General features: G+C 49.9%; 1 protein-coding gene across 1 annotated transcript in view; it reads left to right on the forward strand.

Moving 5' to 3' along the window:
* The window catches only part of UBE2F (ubiquitin conjugating enzyme E2 F (putative)), a 56,971-nt gene that overhangs the window by 14,852 nt on the left and 25,553 nt on the right, over window positions 1–16,566 (forward strand). Inside the window, exons 3-4 of the mRNA XM_062193871.1 lie at window positions 4,609–4,638; window positions 10,220–10,285. Of these exons, the coding sequence (XP_062049855.1) occupies window positions 4,609–4,638; window positions 10,220–10,285 (96 nt within the window). The remainder of the gene's footprint in view (window positions 1–4,608; window positions 4,639–10,219; window positions 10,286–16,566) is intronic.

Genomic DNA, 16,566 nt, shown 5'->3' on the forward strand with positions numbered 1-16,566 from the left:
CTGGCCACACTGATGCCTGCACTGATGCCTGCTGGCCACACTGATGCCTGCTGGCCGCACTGATGCCTGCTGGCCGCACTGATGCCTGCACTGATGCCTGCTGGCCGCACTGATGCCTGCACTGATGCCTGCTGGCCGCACTGATGCCTGCTGGCCACACTGATGCCTGCTGGTCGCACTGATGCCTGCACTGATGCCTGCTGGCCACACTGATGCCTGCTAGCTGTACTGATGCCTGCTAGCTACACTGATGCCTGCTGGCCGCACTGATGCCTGCACTGATACCTGCTGGCCGCACTGATGCCTGCACTGATGCCTGCTGGCCACACTGATGCCTGCTAGCTGTACTGATGCCTGCTGGCCGCACTGATGCCTGCACTGATGCCTGCTGGCCACACTGATGCCTGCTGGCCGCACTGATGCCTGCACTGATGCCTGCTGGCCACACTGATGCCTGCTGGCCGCACTGATGCCTGCACTGATGCCTGCTGGCCGCACTGATGCCTGCTGGCCGCACTGATGCCTGCTGGCCGCACTGATGCCTGCACTGATGCCTGCTGGCCACACTGATGCCTGCTGGCCGCACTGATGCCTGCACTGATGCCTGCTGGCCGCACTGATGCCTGCTGGCTTCTGGGCTTCTCTGTGCTTTGTACTGTTGCACATTACTCATTTACCTGTTTGGAATACCCATGCTCCCTCCACCCCGTGGAACTAAATTCTGCGTGTTCTTTAAAGCTCAGCTCAGAAACCTTCTATCTTGGTCCTCAAAGTAGAAGAATGTCTCAAGACCCCACAGCCACAGACCCCACAGCACGTTACTGTGCACTGCTGTGGCACAGTCGCTTCAGAGTGACCTTGCCTGGCCGCTCAGGACTATGGCATTGTGATCTGCTGCTGTGACGCTGGTGTCCCCTCTCAGAGTGCTGGGTGAGGTCCCAGTCCAGCTTCCTGCAGTGTGCCTGGGAAAGCAACACAAGGTGGCCCAAGTACTTGGGCCCCTGCCACCCATGTGGGAGACCTGGGTGGAGCTCCTGGCTCCTGGCTTTGGCCTGGCCCAGCCCTGGCTGCTGTAGGCATTTAGAGAATGAACCAGTGGATGGAAGATCTTTCTCTCCCTCTTTTCCTCTGCCTCTCCCTCTCTGTCCTTCCTTTCAGATAAGTAAATAAATCTCTGAGACTATAGCTTTTATTTATAATTGTTTATTGTAAACAACGCAGCATGACGCCTTGGCATACATATGTGACAGATGAGTGTACCCGTCTCCCCATGTGGGTACTCTCAGCAAATTCCCAGTATATAATCCAGTACCGGGAAGCATACTCATCAAGCCATGCATTGGATCTCAAGACTCATTCATTCTGTGTGGCTGTAACTTGGTGCCCTTTGACCAGCATCCCTCCCTGCCCCAGTGCCCGATCACCGCCATTCTGCTCTCTGTGTCTTTGTGTTCAGTTCTGTGAGTCCACTGGTTAGTGGGGTCATTTCATGTAGCATAATATCCTGTAGATTCATTCGTGTTGTAGCAAGTGGTGGGATCGCCCTTTTTAGGGCTGAATAATATATCTCTGTAGGTAGGTAGGTAGATAGATAGGAAGAAAACCACAATTTAAAAAAAAAGATTTATTTTATTTATTTGAAGACAGAGTTACAGAGAGAGGTAGAGACAGAGACAGAGAGAGGTCTTCCATCCGCTGGTTCACTCCCCAGATGGCTGCAACGGGTGGAGCTGTGCCAATCTGAAGCCAGGAGCCAGAAGCTTCTTCCCGGTCTCCCACATGGGTGCATATTCTCCCACTTGGGCCATCTTCTGCTGCTTTCCGAGGCCATAGCAGAGAGCTGGATCAGAAGAGGAGCAGCCAGGACTCACACCAGTGCCCATATAGGATGCTGGTGCTTCAGACCAGGGCTTTAACCCGCTGCACCACAGCGCCAGCACCAATTTCTTTTCTTTTTTTTTTTTTAAGGTTTTATTTTCTTATTTGAGAGGTAGAGTTAAAAACAGAGAGAGGGCTGGTGCCGTGGCTTAACAGGCTAATCCTTCGCCTTGCGGCGCTGGCACACTGGGTTCTAGTCCCGGTTGCCCCTCTTCCAGGCCAGCTCTCTGCTATGGCCCGGGAAGGCAGTGGAGGATGGCCCAAGTGCTTGGGCCCTGCACCCGCATGGGAGACCAGGAGAAGCACCTGGCTTCTGGCTTCGGATCAGTGCGATGTGCCAGCCGCAGCGGCCATTGGAGGGTGAACCAACGGCAAAAAGGAAGACCTTTCTCTCTGTCTCTCTCTCTCACTATCCACTCTGCCTGTCAAAAACAAAAAAACAAAAAAAAAAACAAAAAACAGAGACAGAGACAGAGAGAAAGGTCTTCCATCCACTGGTTCACTCCCCAAATGGCCACAGCAGCCATTGGGGCTGGGCCAATCTGAAGCCAGGAGCTTCTTCCCGGAATGGGATGCTGGTGCTGCAGGCGGAGGCTTAGCCCACTACACCACAGTGCTAGTCCCTCCACAGTTCCTTTATTCGTTCATCTGTTGATAGATATTTAGGTTGGCTCGTATCTGGGCTGTTGTGAGTAATGCTCAGATGTCTTATGTAGTCCTGACTCCTGATAAACCAGAGAAGGGGCTGCTGGGTAATAGGTTCTATTTTTAATTTTTTGAGGAACCTCTCTACTATTTTCTGTAATGGCTATACCAGTGTGTTCCCACCAGCAGTGAACAGGGGTTCTGTTTTCTCTATATCCTCACCAACACTTGTTATCTCTTCTCTTTTTGCTAATGGCCGCCATGATGGTTATGAAGTGATATTGAGCACCTTTTCATTTACCTGTTGGATATTTTGTCGTCTTTGGAGAAATGTTGTCTAGCCAGGTCCTTTTGTGTTTGTTTGTTTTTAGCTATTGAAGTTATCTGAGCTCCTTATATATTGTAAATATCAAATCTTATCAGATCCATGAGTCACAAGGATTTCCTCCCAGTCTGCAGGCCACCTTGTATTTTGTTGATTACGTCCTCTGTTGTACAGAAACTTTTCAGCTTGATGTACTCTCACTTGTTTAATTTTGCTTTTGTTACCTGAGCTTTTGGTGTGATATCCCACTCAACCCCCCAGCCCCAAAAAATCATCGCCAAGGTCAATGTCAAGGAACTTGTTCCCTATATTTTCTTTTGGGAGTTGTACAGTTTCAGGTCTTACGTTAGAGTCTTAAATCCATTCTGAGTTGACTTTGTGTGTGGTACAAGATCTAATTTCATTCTTTTGCATGTAGCAATTCAGTTTTCCCAGCTCTATTCTTTGAAGAGGCTGCCTCTCCCGTCTGTAATGTCTTCTTGGTATCCTTGTAAGTTAATTGACCTGACCATGAACGTTGGGTTTGTTCCTGGGCTTTCTGTTCTGTTCTGTTTGTCTGTGTGTCTGGTTTATGAGTGTCATCCTATTTTGATTACTGCAGTTGAAATCAGAAAGTGTGCAGCTCCCGGCTCCTGCTTCTTTTTTGAGGCTGCTTTAGCTATTCACTATCCTTTGGGGTTCCAGACACATTTTAGAATTATTTTTTCTCTTTCTGTGAAATTGACATTAGAATTGTAAAAGGGGTTGTTTTCAATCTGTACATTGTTCCAGTCCATGAACATAGGCTATCTTTTCCTTTATTTGTGTCATGTTCAGTTTCATATAATCAGTGTTTTATAGTTTTCGGTGTGCAGCTCTTTCAGCTCTGAATTTATTCTTAAGTATTTTATTCTGTAACATAAGACCTGTAAATGGGATTTTTTTTTCTTGATTCTTTTTTTGGGGGGTGTAGCTTGTTAGTGTACAGAGACACAACTGATTGTGTTGTGCTGATTTTGTATCCTGGAACTTTCTTGAATTTGTTTATTCTAATGCTTTTTGTATATGTGTAGTCCTTAGGGCTTTGTACATACAGGATCGTGTTATCTGCAAGCTGGGATGATTTGACTCCTTTCTTTCTGATTTGGGTGCCTTTCATTTCTTTTCCTTGTCTGATTTCTCGTGCTAGCACTTCCAGTGCTGTGCTGAAGCAAGTAGTGAGGGTGGGCGTGTTTCCTTGTGCTGGTCCTTAGGGGGCAAGGCCTCAGCTCTCTCACAGAGTTCTGTGGAGCTTGTAGCTTTGTCCTGCAGAGGGGTGCTGGCTTAAACTCCTACCGAGTGACTGACAGAGAGGAACCTGGTAGTGGAAGACCCTGGGAAGAGACCCAGAGCAAGCACCGTAGCTCCCAGGAGGCAGCTTGAAGACAGGGCTGGCCGCCGTGCGTCACATTTTGAGGGCAGTAATTAATGCTGCTTGGGGGACAGGTTCTAAGAACGTTGTAGTGACTGTGTACCTACGCGTACTTTCTGTGTTTGTGTAAAATGATTTGGGCCACACTAAAGTGAGTACTCAGGACCTGTGCCTGAATTTGTTGGCTTTCTGCAAGTCACTTTTTATATCTGAAATCAATTAAGTGGCCTAACATTTAAAATTTCAACTAGATTTCAGTTCATCCAGTTTATTTTTTTTTCTGTGTTCTAGAGGAACTTGCTAATTTAGATCTAGTGACTTTATGTGGAGTAATTGACTGATATTAACAATAATCTCTTTGTTTCTACAGAGGTTGCAGAACTTGAAGCTAATTTACCTTGTAAGTACAGCATCCCAATCAAACACTAAGTACTGTGGAGTAATTACATAAGGAAAACTTGTTCCATGTTTTGATCACCTTGTGTGGCAAAAAATGATTTCTTGCGTATGCCAGGGATGAATTCTCATTTCGTGCAAGAGTACGGACTGCTGAGTGGATCTCAGCGGAGGAAGGGCTGCCGTCCCCGAACGTGGCTCGTGGAGACGCGTCTCCTGCGCACCAGAGCTCCATTCAGCTGGAGTCTGTGCTTGGCCACGTGCATTCCGCCCGCGTCCTCCTTGAGTAAGCAGGTGTAAGTCAGTAACAGGCAGTCCTGTTTTGTCAGCGACGATACCACGGTTTTGGTCTAGAAAGTGCTTATTGTAACCCATCTTTGTGCTTGAGGTGCGGCAGCTGCTCTGCTTAAGTCAACGGGTGCCACCCCCTGTGCTGGGTCTTTCCTGCCCAGGCTCACAGGCCCACCTCACCAGGCAGTGCCCTTGTGCCGTGTGTGCCACATTTTCTTGGTTTTGTATCCTGAATCCTCTCCCGGGCCCTTTGCATTCCTAAGACCATCGAAATCTGAAAGTTTTGGCCATTTAGTGCATTTTGTTGTCCTCATACTTGGTTTAAAAATAGTTGTGAGGCTGGTGGTACCTGTTGGTGTGAGTGAAGTACTTGCCGAGCCTCCTGATTGGGTGAATGCTACAGAGAACTCGGTTGTGATTGGAGGCCACCTGACGTGGGGTAGGAGAGGCCCTATCTCGTGGCCACCTACCCTTGGGAGATAATGGTGGGTTCCAGCCCTTACGTGGTTGTGGACTCTGTTGTGAAAGGTAAGTATGTGTTGTTTTCTGCAAAATTAGTAGTATGTAGTACTTATGTATGAATACAGTATATTATGATATAAAATACATTTCTTATCTGATGGTCTCAGTTAAAAATGTCTTGAAAGTCTCTGGGTTGTTTGGCCTCAGAGTTTTCTTCAACCAAGAACTAAATGTGATGCCTGGGTCTCTGTTTCAAAGATGTCTCTCTTCCTACTCAAGTAGTTACAGATGAAATGATTGGTGGTAAAATGAGCAAGGAGAACAAGTGTGAGACAGGACCGGCCCCCTGCTGAGGCTGGGGCTCATTATCCATGCAGGACCGGCCCCTGCTGAGGCTGGGGCGGGCTCATTATCCATGCAGGACCCGCCCACTGCTGAGGCTGGGGCGGGCTCATTATCCATGCAGGACCGGCCCCTGCTGAGGCTGGGGCGGGCTCATTATCCATGCAGGACCCGCCCACTGCGGAGGCTGGGGCGGGCTCATTATCCATGCAGGACCAGCCCACTGCTGAGGCTGGGATGGGCTCATTAGCTATGCAGGACCCGCCCACTGCTGAGGCTGCGTCGGGCTCGCCATCCATGTAATATCACCTGGGTGCTGCCTGCTGTTGTCTGTCCGATTCTCCTCATCAAAGGTGAAATGAAGTGACCCTTCTCTTACTTCCTGCTGGCCCTGACATGAACATACATTCACGTGCAGGCATTTAATCAAAGACCACAGATGAGCTCCCCCTGGTAAATGATTCATTTTCTTTTTCAAGGTGAATCTCAACAGAGATTGATGGGTTTAACCCCTAGAGTAGATTAAACACAACACATTTCATGACTGGCTTTCAAATCAGAATTTTTCACCTTGTACTGATGGCCCAAGACGTCTTCCCTGTGGCCGAGGTGTCGGTGTGCTGCTTGCCCTCTTCCTGCCTCTTCTCCTGTGGTGCGGTTTATGGAGCCCACCCTGCTTCCTGGGAGGCCCCGTGTTCCAGAGAGGAAGCAGCTTCTCTCTGTCTAGCGATCTTTCTAACTATTTACAAAGCCAAGCCTCACAGCAGCACTGCCTTGTCCTGCTCAGAAATAGTCTGGAGTGCCATCCATGCAAGTTTGTAGATGTTTCTCATTTGCAACAGTTAAAGTAACTCTTTCAGATAGACTGACATTATTCGAGTCTTAGATAGCCTATGCCTTTGTATAGAGAAAAACACTTAATTCTGGAGTTTTAACTGAACAGAAATAAAAATCTGACTTTTAACTTTTTGCTTTTTTGGAGCTTAACCTTTCTTGGGAGCTTTGAAATTTTGATTCTTTTTTCCAGTAGCTTTATAGTGTTTTAATCCACCTGGATAATTTCTTCATTCCTGTTTCAGAGGGGTTTGTTTGTCGATGGGGTGGATTTCAGCTAGTCACTGAAGCATTTACCCAACACTGGTTGCTTTTGTTACTTATATTTCATTAGAAAGATGCTTTTTTTTATCTTTTCAAGTTAAAATTGGGAAAAATAAAGCCCTTTAAAAATTTTTTTAAATTTATTTGAAAGAGTTATAGAGTGAGGGAGAGACAGAGACAGAGATCCTCCATCTGCTGGTTCACTTCCCAGATGGCTGCAACGTCCTGGGCTGGAGCAGGCTAAAGCCAGGAACCAGGAGCTTCTTCCGGGTCTCCCATGTGGGTAGCAGGGGCCCAAGGACCTGGGCCATCTTCCTCTGCTTTTCCAGGCCACTAGCAGGGAGCTGGATCAGAAGTGGAGCAGCCAGGACATGAACTGGCACCCATATGGGATGCTGGCACTGCAGGCGGCAGATTTACTTGCTATGCTGCAATGCTGGCCTCCAGATTTTTTTTTTATTTTTTGATTATTTGAAAGGCAGCGTGAGGATCTTCCATCTAGCGGTTCAGACTCCAGATGGCTGCGACATCAAGGGCTGGGCCATGCCAGGAGCCTGGAACTCCAGGTCTCCCGCGTGGGTACAGAGGCCCAAGGACTTGAGCCTTCTGCTCTCCTAGGCACATTAGCAGGGGGCTGGATTGGAAGCAGAACAACCGGGGCTTGGACCGGCAGTCGGATGTGGGATGCAGCTTAACCCACTGCACCACCACATCAGCCCAACCAGCATTTTAGGTATTCCACGCACGTTTCTAAACGTGTGGTTTGAGAGAAAGTCTTGCACTCTTTGGCTTCAGCTTTCTTTTTTAAATTAATCAGTTGATTAGAGAGCGAGACAGAGCCTTCCTCCGCTGGTTCCCTCCTCCGTTGCCCTCAGCAGGACCACAGCTGGGAGCTGGGAACTCAGTCCGGCTCTCCTGCCTGGGTGATAGGATCCCCGTCGCTTGCACCATCACCACTACCTCCTGGGGTCTGCATTGGCAGGAAGCTGAAGCAGGAGCAGAGCTGGGATCAAACCTGTGCCCTCCAATGTGGGACACAGTTGCCTTAACCATCATTTTAACCACTAGGCCAAACACCCACCCTGGCCCCAAATTTCTTTATTTCTGAACTAAGGACTATGAAGATGTAATCTCTATGCGTGCGTGCGTGTGTGCGTGCTTGCTTGCTTTTTTTTTTTTTTTTTTTTTAATTTGAAAGAGTTACAGAGAGAGAAGGAAAGACAGAAAGATCTTCCACCCACTGTTTCACTCCCCAGATGGCCAGGGCTGGACCTGGCCAAAGCTAGGAGCTTCTCTGGGTCGTCTGGGTCTCCCACGTAGGTGGCAGGGGCCCAGCCACCTTCTTCTAGCCTGAATTATCCTTCATCGTTAAAAAGTAAACTTACCACAGTGGGTAAAGTTGCCACGTTTGAAGTTAGCATCTCCCACTGGAGTGCCAGTCGGAGTTCCTGGCAATCCACTTGTGTCCCACCCCTCGACTGACATGCCTGAGAGAACAGCAGAAGCCAGCCCTAGTCCTTGGGCCCCTGCCACCCATGTAAAGACCTTGAGCCGAGTCTGCCTGTTGCAGCCATTTGGGGAACAAACCAGTGGGTGGAGGGTCTTTCTCATTCTCTCTGTCGCTCTCTTTTTTTTAACACCCTCACATTGTTCTGCCTGTCAAATAAATAAATCATTTTTAAAAAGACCTCTTTTATTTATTTATTTATTTATTTATTGACAGGCAGAGTTAGACAGTGAGAGAGAGACAGAGAGAAAGGGCTCCCTTCCATTGGTTCACCCCCCAAATGGCCGCTATGGCCAGCACGCTACGTGGATCTGAAGCCAGGAGCCAGGTGTTTCCTCCTGGTCTCCCATGTGGGTGCAGGGGCCCAAGGAGTTGGGCCATCCTCCACAGCACTCCCAGGCCACAGCAGAGAGCTGGACTGGAAGAGGAGCAACCAGGACAGAATCCGGCACCCCAACCGGGACTAGAACCCGGAGTGCCAGCGCTGCAGGCGGAGGATTAGCCTAGTGAGCCACAGCGCTGGCCAAGACCTAACTCTTTAAACATTAACAGACACATGATGCCATGGAACGAATAATCAAAAGAATTGATATTCTTCTTACGTTGGATTCACGTTTCATTTGTTTCAGGTAATCGATTATTTTAGCAGTTTAAGGAAAAATGCTAAAAATTTCATTGTGAGTCTTTGAGCCTTTTGGGAGCTCAGTTTTTGGAATCACACAGATTTGAATTCTGTCACTTATTTATTGTTAGTTCTCTATTGTCACGTGATTACTCCCCAGGTTTATGTCTCAGAACAACCATAAACATTTATCATTCCCCCTCCTCCACACAGTAGGCCTGCCTTTGTTCTGAGTGTCGTCGTCAGTGTCTCCCGCTGTCATCTCACTAGTGAGGAAGTGAGGCCTGCAAGATCGTCAGGAGTGGTGAACAGGTTACTAATCTGGGGACTCGCCTCACTCCTGTGGATGACCGTGACCTTGGGCGAGTCCCCGAGCCTCTCTCTGTCCTCACTCAGGTGTCTCTGAGGCCATTTCTGAATCAAGAGTTGAATCATTGTGTTTCTCATGGATGTTCAAATTATAAAACTAGGCAGATACTCTCAGAGGGACTTGGCAGAAATAAAGGCAGCCGGCAGGCTGGGGAGTTCATGCTGCCCGAGCGTGTGGACACACAGGAGAGTCGTACGCTCCCTGCAGACCCCTTCCTCCATGGTGGCCACCGGTCTGGGTGTCCTTGTGTAAAGGAGGCAGATGTGGCTGCAGCCAGCCTCCCGCCCACACCAGCAGCCAGGGGCTCTCACCGGGGAGCTCTGCTCTGGTCTAGGCCCCCTCTGGCGGGAAGCCTGGCCGTCTGGGTCAGCAGACATCATGCTGCACAGCCAGTTAGCAGTCAGGTCTGCGATGTTCAGGCAGGGTCCCGGTAAGCTGTGGGTGGGAGCCGGCACGGGCAGCGGCCTCCTTCGCCTGCCTTCACTGCGGGGGCAGGGCGGGGCCGGGGTGTGGGTGTCGCTCTGTCTCTGGTGCTTGGCGGACAACCAGATGGACCTGGGTTCTGTGCCCACATACATTCATCTTCCTGAGCCTTGCTTTCTTTTCAGTTAGGTGGTGTAATTCTTGAATTACTGGAAAGACCTTTGTTTGTAGTGATCAGCTAAGGCTGACGGGAAGCATCTCAGTTTGGAATTAGCTAGAGATGTGATTGAAGCCACCTCCCTTTGGAATGAAGCGAGTCTGGGAGGAGGAACCTAGCCACTGGAGCGTAGCAGCATCTTGTTGTCGAACGCCGGCAGTCTGCGCAGGGGCACGGTGTGTGCCGGGCTGGCCGGTGCGCGGGGACGTCTGCTCGCTGCCACAGCCTCCTGACGCGCTGTTTTCTTTTGCAGGTACCTGTAAAGTGCATTTCCCTGACCCAAACAAGCTGCACTGCTTCCAGCTCACTGTCACCCCAGGTAACATCCGACCTGCGCGTCTAGGTGACTTTCAAGCCGTCAGTTTTAAAGGCTGCCCAAATCTATAATCTTTCACTTGCTTTGTCCTCTAGGTTTTTAAAAGGTAGGACATTACCATGAGTAATCATTCCATATAAAGACAAGTTTCGTGCTTGGTAGTTTAAAAAAGCCTGTCAAAGTGAATTTGAGGCCTTCAGTATGTGTGCAATAACTACATAAAAAGCGAAGCTGGGGTCGGCGCTGTGGCGTAGAGGGTTAATGCCCCGGCCTGAAGTGCCGGCATCCCATATGGACACTGGTTCCAGTCCCGGCTGTTCCACTTCTGATCCAGCTCTCTGCTATGGCCTGGTAAAGCAGTAGAAGATGGCCCAAGTCCTTGGGCCCCTGCACCCACGTGGGAGACTCGGAAGAAGCTCTTGGCTCCTGGCTTCTGATCAGTGCAGCTCCAACTGTTGTGGCCAGTTGGGGAGTGAACCAACGGATGGAAGACCTCTCTCTCTCTCTCTCTCTCTCTCTCTCTCTGCCTCTCCTCTCTCTGTTTAACTCTGTCTTTCAAATAAATAAATCTTTAATTAAAAAAAAAGCGAAGCTGACAACCGCTGGGGCTGAGCCTGTGCAGTGAGGAGTGTGGGCATTGACGTCCTTCCCCCCAACTTCGCAGCTGTGGGACCTTGGTTAAATTGTCCCCAAAGCGGGACTAGATGGCATCTGTGTCACAGGACACTTGGGAGGATGAACTTGATGCTGTGTATGGAGCGCTCACGTCCAGGGTCTCAGAACCAGCTGTCCTTAGCACTGAAGTGCCTCATCTCCCGGTCACCTTGGGAAGGCCACGTGTTCCTCCAGAAGGGGGAGGGCGTGTGTTTCTCTGCGCACAGTGCGGCTCCAGGAGTCGCAGATTCACAAGCTCCGTTGGCACTGAGAAGTGGGCGGCAGCCAGTGGGTGCTGCGGTGGGGCAGTTGGGACAGGAAGGACGGACAGCGGGCAGTCACAGGAAGGAAGGACGGACAGCGGGCAGTCACAGGAAGGAAGGACAGACGGCGGGCAGTCACAGGAAGGACAGACGGACAGCGGGCAGTCACAGGAAGGACGGACGGATGGCGGGCAGTCACAGGAAGGAAGGACGGACGGCGGGCAGTCACAGGAAGGACGGACGGCGGGCAGTCACAGGAAGGACGGACGGACAGCGGGCAGTCACAGGAAGGACGGACGGCGGGCAGTCACAGGACGGACGGACGGACGGCGGGCAGTCACAGGAAGGAAGGACGGACGGCGGGCAGTCACAGGAAGGAAGGACAGACGGCGGGCAGTCACAGGAAGGACGGACGGACAGCGGGCAGTCACAGGAAGGACGGACGGACGGCGGGCAGTCACAGGAAGGAAGGACGGATGGCGGGCAGTCACAGGAAGGACGGACGGCGGGCAGTCACAGGAAGGACGGACGGACAGCGGGCAGTCACAGGAAGGACGGACGGACAGCGGGCAGTCACAGGAAGGACGGACGGACAGCGGGCAGTCACAGGACGGACGGACGGACAGCGGGCAGTCACAGGAAGGACGGACGGATGGCGGGCAGTCACAGGAAGGACGGACAGCGGGCAGTCACAGGACGGACGGACGGACAGCGGGCAGTCACAGGAAGGACGGACAGCGGGCAGTCACAGGAAGGAAGGACGGACGGCGGGCAGTCACAGGAAGGACGGACAGCGGGCAGTCACAGGAAGGACGGACGGATGGCGGGCAGTCACAGGAAGGACGGGGCTTTGTGGAGGAGCAGCTGTGTCTCTACTGGGAGAGGGGAGCAGCTGAGAAACAGCCTTGTGAGTCACAGCGGTCAGCAAGGGGAGGACATAGAAGACCCATCGGTGGTCTTGAGCCCAGGACCAAGCCCTGGCCTGCTCTCCCTGTGGGTACTACGAGTTTCTCTAAGGAAGATGTTTTATAATGATGTCAAGAGAGATCACATTTTCAAATGTACTTGAAAACTTAAAAAAAAAAAACCAAAAAACAAAAAACCCTCCCGTTTTAGCCATGTGCTGGTTTCCATCAAGGAGTCTAAGACATGACGTAAGTTCAGTCTGGTACTGATCCCTCTAAGAAGAGAGGGGTAGGACGTGGTTAAAATCAGCGGCATCGTAGGGACTGAGGTGTGCCGTGTGCCTGCCTCAGTGGATAAGCCAGGACTGTAAGTTGGGACCAAGGAAATGCGCGGCACCTTTGGGCCCTGTCCCAGGACACGCCGCACGTCCTGCTGCTCTGCGGAGTCCTGGGCACACTGCTGTCTTGGTGACTCGAGGTGGTGCTGCAGCATCGTGTACTGGGCCGTTGTTTGCAGAACTTAGAGCTGGGATTAAGACGGCTTCTGGGTGCCGAGTAGCTGTGTTTATAGTGATGCATCTCCCCCTCCGCCCACTGAGCCTCTGTCATTGTGCCCGGCCCCACGCGCGAGCTCTCTGGTCCTCAGTCCTCACAGAGCTCTGCGGATTTCTCCAGGCTTGTTCCTGCCGTGCTGAGGGGTTTCTGTCAAGTCCCTCCCTGGATAAGTGCTTCTCTTCTCACTAGAGTGTTTTCCTGAGGAGTCACATCAGTGTTAGGATTATTGGGATCATGTATATGACAGTGACTTTGACGTTCTTGAAAATGGAGCGTACTTGGTGCCGGGTTAGGGTTCACTGTTCCCTTCAGATCAAAAAGTGAGCTGTGTTTTGGTGCTTGTGTAGCGCTGAGTGACCAAGCGTTTGTGACAAGTGCACTTGAGAGCGTTATTGTCACAGAGCCGTCTTCAGGTTGCTCTCACGCCGTCCAGGCCCTGACTTTGAGGTGCCTGTGAGTGAGAAAGCTCTTGGCTTTTAGAAGAGTGGCAGAGATCTGCCAGCCCTGAAACCTTGCCTGATATCATGGCTCTTAAAACAACTTCTTGGGGTCATGCTTCTCTTAGTGCTGAAGAGAAAGAGATATTCCTAAGTAGTGAAGGTTTTTTGTTTTTGTTTTTGTTTTTGTTTTTAAGATTTATTTATTTATTTGAAAGGCAGACTTACAGAGAGGCAGAGGCAGAGAGAGAGAGAGAGAGGTCTTCTATCCACTGGTTCACTCCCCAGATGGTCCCAATGGCTGGGGCTGCGCCAATCCAAAGCCAGGAGCTTCTTCCAGGTCTCCCATGCAGGTGCAGGGGCCCAAGGACTTGGACCATCTTCCACTGCTTTCCCAGGCCATAACAGAGAGCTGGATGGGAAGTGGAGCAGCCAGGACTTGAACCAGCGCCCATATGGGATGGCGGCACTGCAGGTGGTAGCTTTACCCGCTGCACCACAGCGCCGGCCCAGGAGTGGAGTCTTAATAGTGTCTGAAGCAGGGGGTTTAGAAGCTGCCGTTTGCAGCCAGTCAGTAACGCCGCGGCTCTGTCTGAAGCCTCAGCCCCTGGCGTCTGGGAGCCGCGTCTGCGTTTTCAGCTCAAAGCTCTTGGTCCATCCCGTCCACACCAGGGGACATTTCCGTGATTGTGTTTGTTGTTGGAATGGTCCCTCATGCTTGGGAATAATTTCTCAGAGGAAAAAAAGTGGGAACATAATTTGGATTAAAGAAGAGACTAGATTTGGCGGGGGTCAGGGCTAGGGTGAAAGTCTCCAGTCAACTCGCAAAGCAAGAAAAAATATGAGTAAGGGGAATGAGACAAAACAAACTGAAAACCTAAAGACTGGCCAAGATATCCATGGAGTTTTCTGTGAAGTTCCTGGGGCGGTTTACAAAACCAGGCTAGTGCAGCAGGTGTCCTGGTCACTTGTCCGCTGGCCTGCCCCACTGTGGTGGTGAAAGGACCTGGGACCATGGACTGAAAGAATAATGATTTTATTTATGTATTTTTTTAAAAGACTTATTTATTTGAAAGTCAGAGTTACACAGAGAGAGGAAAGGCAGAGAGAGAGAGAGGAGTCTTCCATCTGCTGGTTCATTCCCCAATTGGCCGCAACGGCTGGAGCTGCACCAATCCCAAGCCAGGAGCGAGGAGCTTCTTCTGGGTCTCCCACGCGGGTGCAGGGGCCCAAGCACTTGGGCCATCTTCTACTGCTCTCCCAGGCCATAGCAGAGAGCTGGATCAGAAGAGGAGCAGCCGGGTCTCAAACCAGTGCCCGTATGGGATGGCGGCACTGCAGGCGGCGGCTTTCCTGCTGTGCCACAGGGCCAGCCCCAAGAGCAATGATTTTTTTTTTTTTTTTTTTTTTTTGGACAGGCAGAGTGGACAGTGAGAGAGAGAGAGAGAGAAAGGTCTTCCTTTTCCGTTGGTTCACCCCCCAATGGCCGCTGTGGCCGGCGCACTGCACCAATCCGAAACCAAGAGCCAGGTGCTTCCTCCTGGTCTCCCATGGGGTGCAGGGCCCAAGCACTTGGGCCATCCTCCACTGCCCTCCCGGGCCACAGCACAGAGCTGGCCTGGAAGAGGGGCAACCGGGACAGAATCTGGCACCCCGACCGGGACTAGAACCCGGTGTGCTGGCGGCGCAGGCAGAGGATTAGCCTATTGAGCTGCAGCGCCGACCACGAGAGCAATGATTTTAAAAAGCTCATCAAGTCTTGAGCCTAGCGCTGTGGCATAGAGGGTAAAGCTGCTGTCTGCAGCACTGACATCCCATGATGGGGTGCTGGTTCGAGTCCCAGCTACCCCACTTCCAGTCACGCTTCCTGTTGATTTGCCTGGGAGAACAGAGGAGGATGGCCCAAGTGCTTGGACCCCTGTACCCGCATGGGAGACCTGAGTGAAGCTCCTGACTCCTGGCTTTGGCCCAACCCAGCCTTGGCGTTGAAGCCATCTTGGAAGTGTACCAGAGGATGGAAGATCGCTCTGTCTCTGTCTCTCTCTGCCTCCTCACCCCTCCTCTAACTCTGCCTTTCCAATAAGTAAATAAATAAATCGTTTTTAAAGCTGCTAGAATAAGTAAATGTAGCCAAGATCACAGGATAATCAATATATTTAAAATCAATTATATTTTTATATAGCAGCAATAATTTATATTTTAAATTAAACAGAAAGAAGCCCTATAGGTGGGTATTGGGCTTACTGGTTAACTTCTTTTTCTGGTTTGCTACGAGCTTCTTTCGTTGCTGTGGTTACTGTGGTTGTGGTTTTGTTTTATTTATTTGAGAGGTAAATAGGGCGCACGCTCCCCTTCATTAGTTTACTCCCCACGGGCCCCCAGTGGCCAGGGCTGAGCTGGGCCAAAGCTGAGAGCCAGGAGCTCAGCCGAGGAGTGGGTGGCTGGAGGTATCCCGTGGGCCAGCAGGAAGCTGGGGTCCGGAGCTGGAGCCAGTGTGGAGCCTAAGCACTCTGACATGAAGAGTGGGCGTCCTGACACCCACCAGGCTAAGCACTTGCCCTGTGAATTGTTTTTTATCATGAAGATGTTGATCATATGGTTTTTTTCTTTATTTTACAAATCTGATGAATTACATGGGTTGATTTTTGAGTGTTAGGCCAGTTTTTGATTTCTGCGATAAAGCCCCTCTGGTCATGATGTGTTATCCTTTATCAAGTTTGCTTGGTTAAATTTGTTAGGGAGGTTTGTGTCCGGCTCATGAATAATGTTGCTGTATGTATTTTCTTATAATTTCTTTGTCTGATTTTGGCATAAGGGCAATCCTGGGCTTATGTATATTTTTCTTTATTTAAGAGATATAGGGTTATTCATCTGTTATGTTTCTTCTTAAATCCACTTTGGTAATTTTTTTCTGTCAGGGAATTTCTCCATTTCATGTGAATTGTAGGATTTAGAGATAAGTTTGTCTGGAATTTTCTCTATTAACCTGCTAATGTCAGGCTTTGTAGCCGTGTCTCCTTTTCCCTTGTTTCTATTGGTGATTTGGCGGGGTTTTTTTTCTTCTTCTTTTTTTTTTTTTTCTTGTTTCTTGATCATCTTAGCTAAAGAGTTATCCGATTGATTTTTAAAGGACTAGCTTTTATTTCTATCAATTGTTTGCCCATTTTATTGATTTCTGTTCTTAAATTTCTTTCATTATATTTTGGATTTAATTTGTTCTTCTTTTGCTAGATTCCTAAGGTGCAAATCTAGATTATTGGGTTGTTTTTACTTTTTATTATTTTTGAAGTTTAGAAAGTAATGTTGATGAGGTATAAGGTGCATTGATTTCTTTAAATGCTTTGGGGTTGACTCGTGTTGCTATATCAATCAGCATTTTACATCTTTTTATTGTGCCCTGACTGATGACGTTGAGCATCTTCTCCTGTGCTTGATTGCTCTCTGTGTGCTCCTTGTTTAAGTGTGTTCAG

The sequence above is a fragment of the Lepus europaeus genome, chromosome 1 (assembly GCF_033115175.1).
Source record: "Lepus europaeus isolate LE1 chromosome 1, mLepTim1.pri, whole genome shotgun sequence".
NCBI lineage: Eukaryota > Metazoa > Chordata > Mammalia > Lagomorpha > Leporidae > Lepus > Lepus europaeus.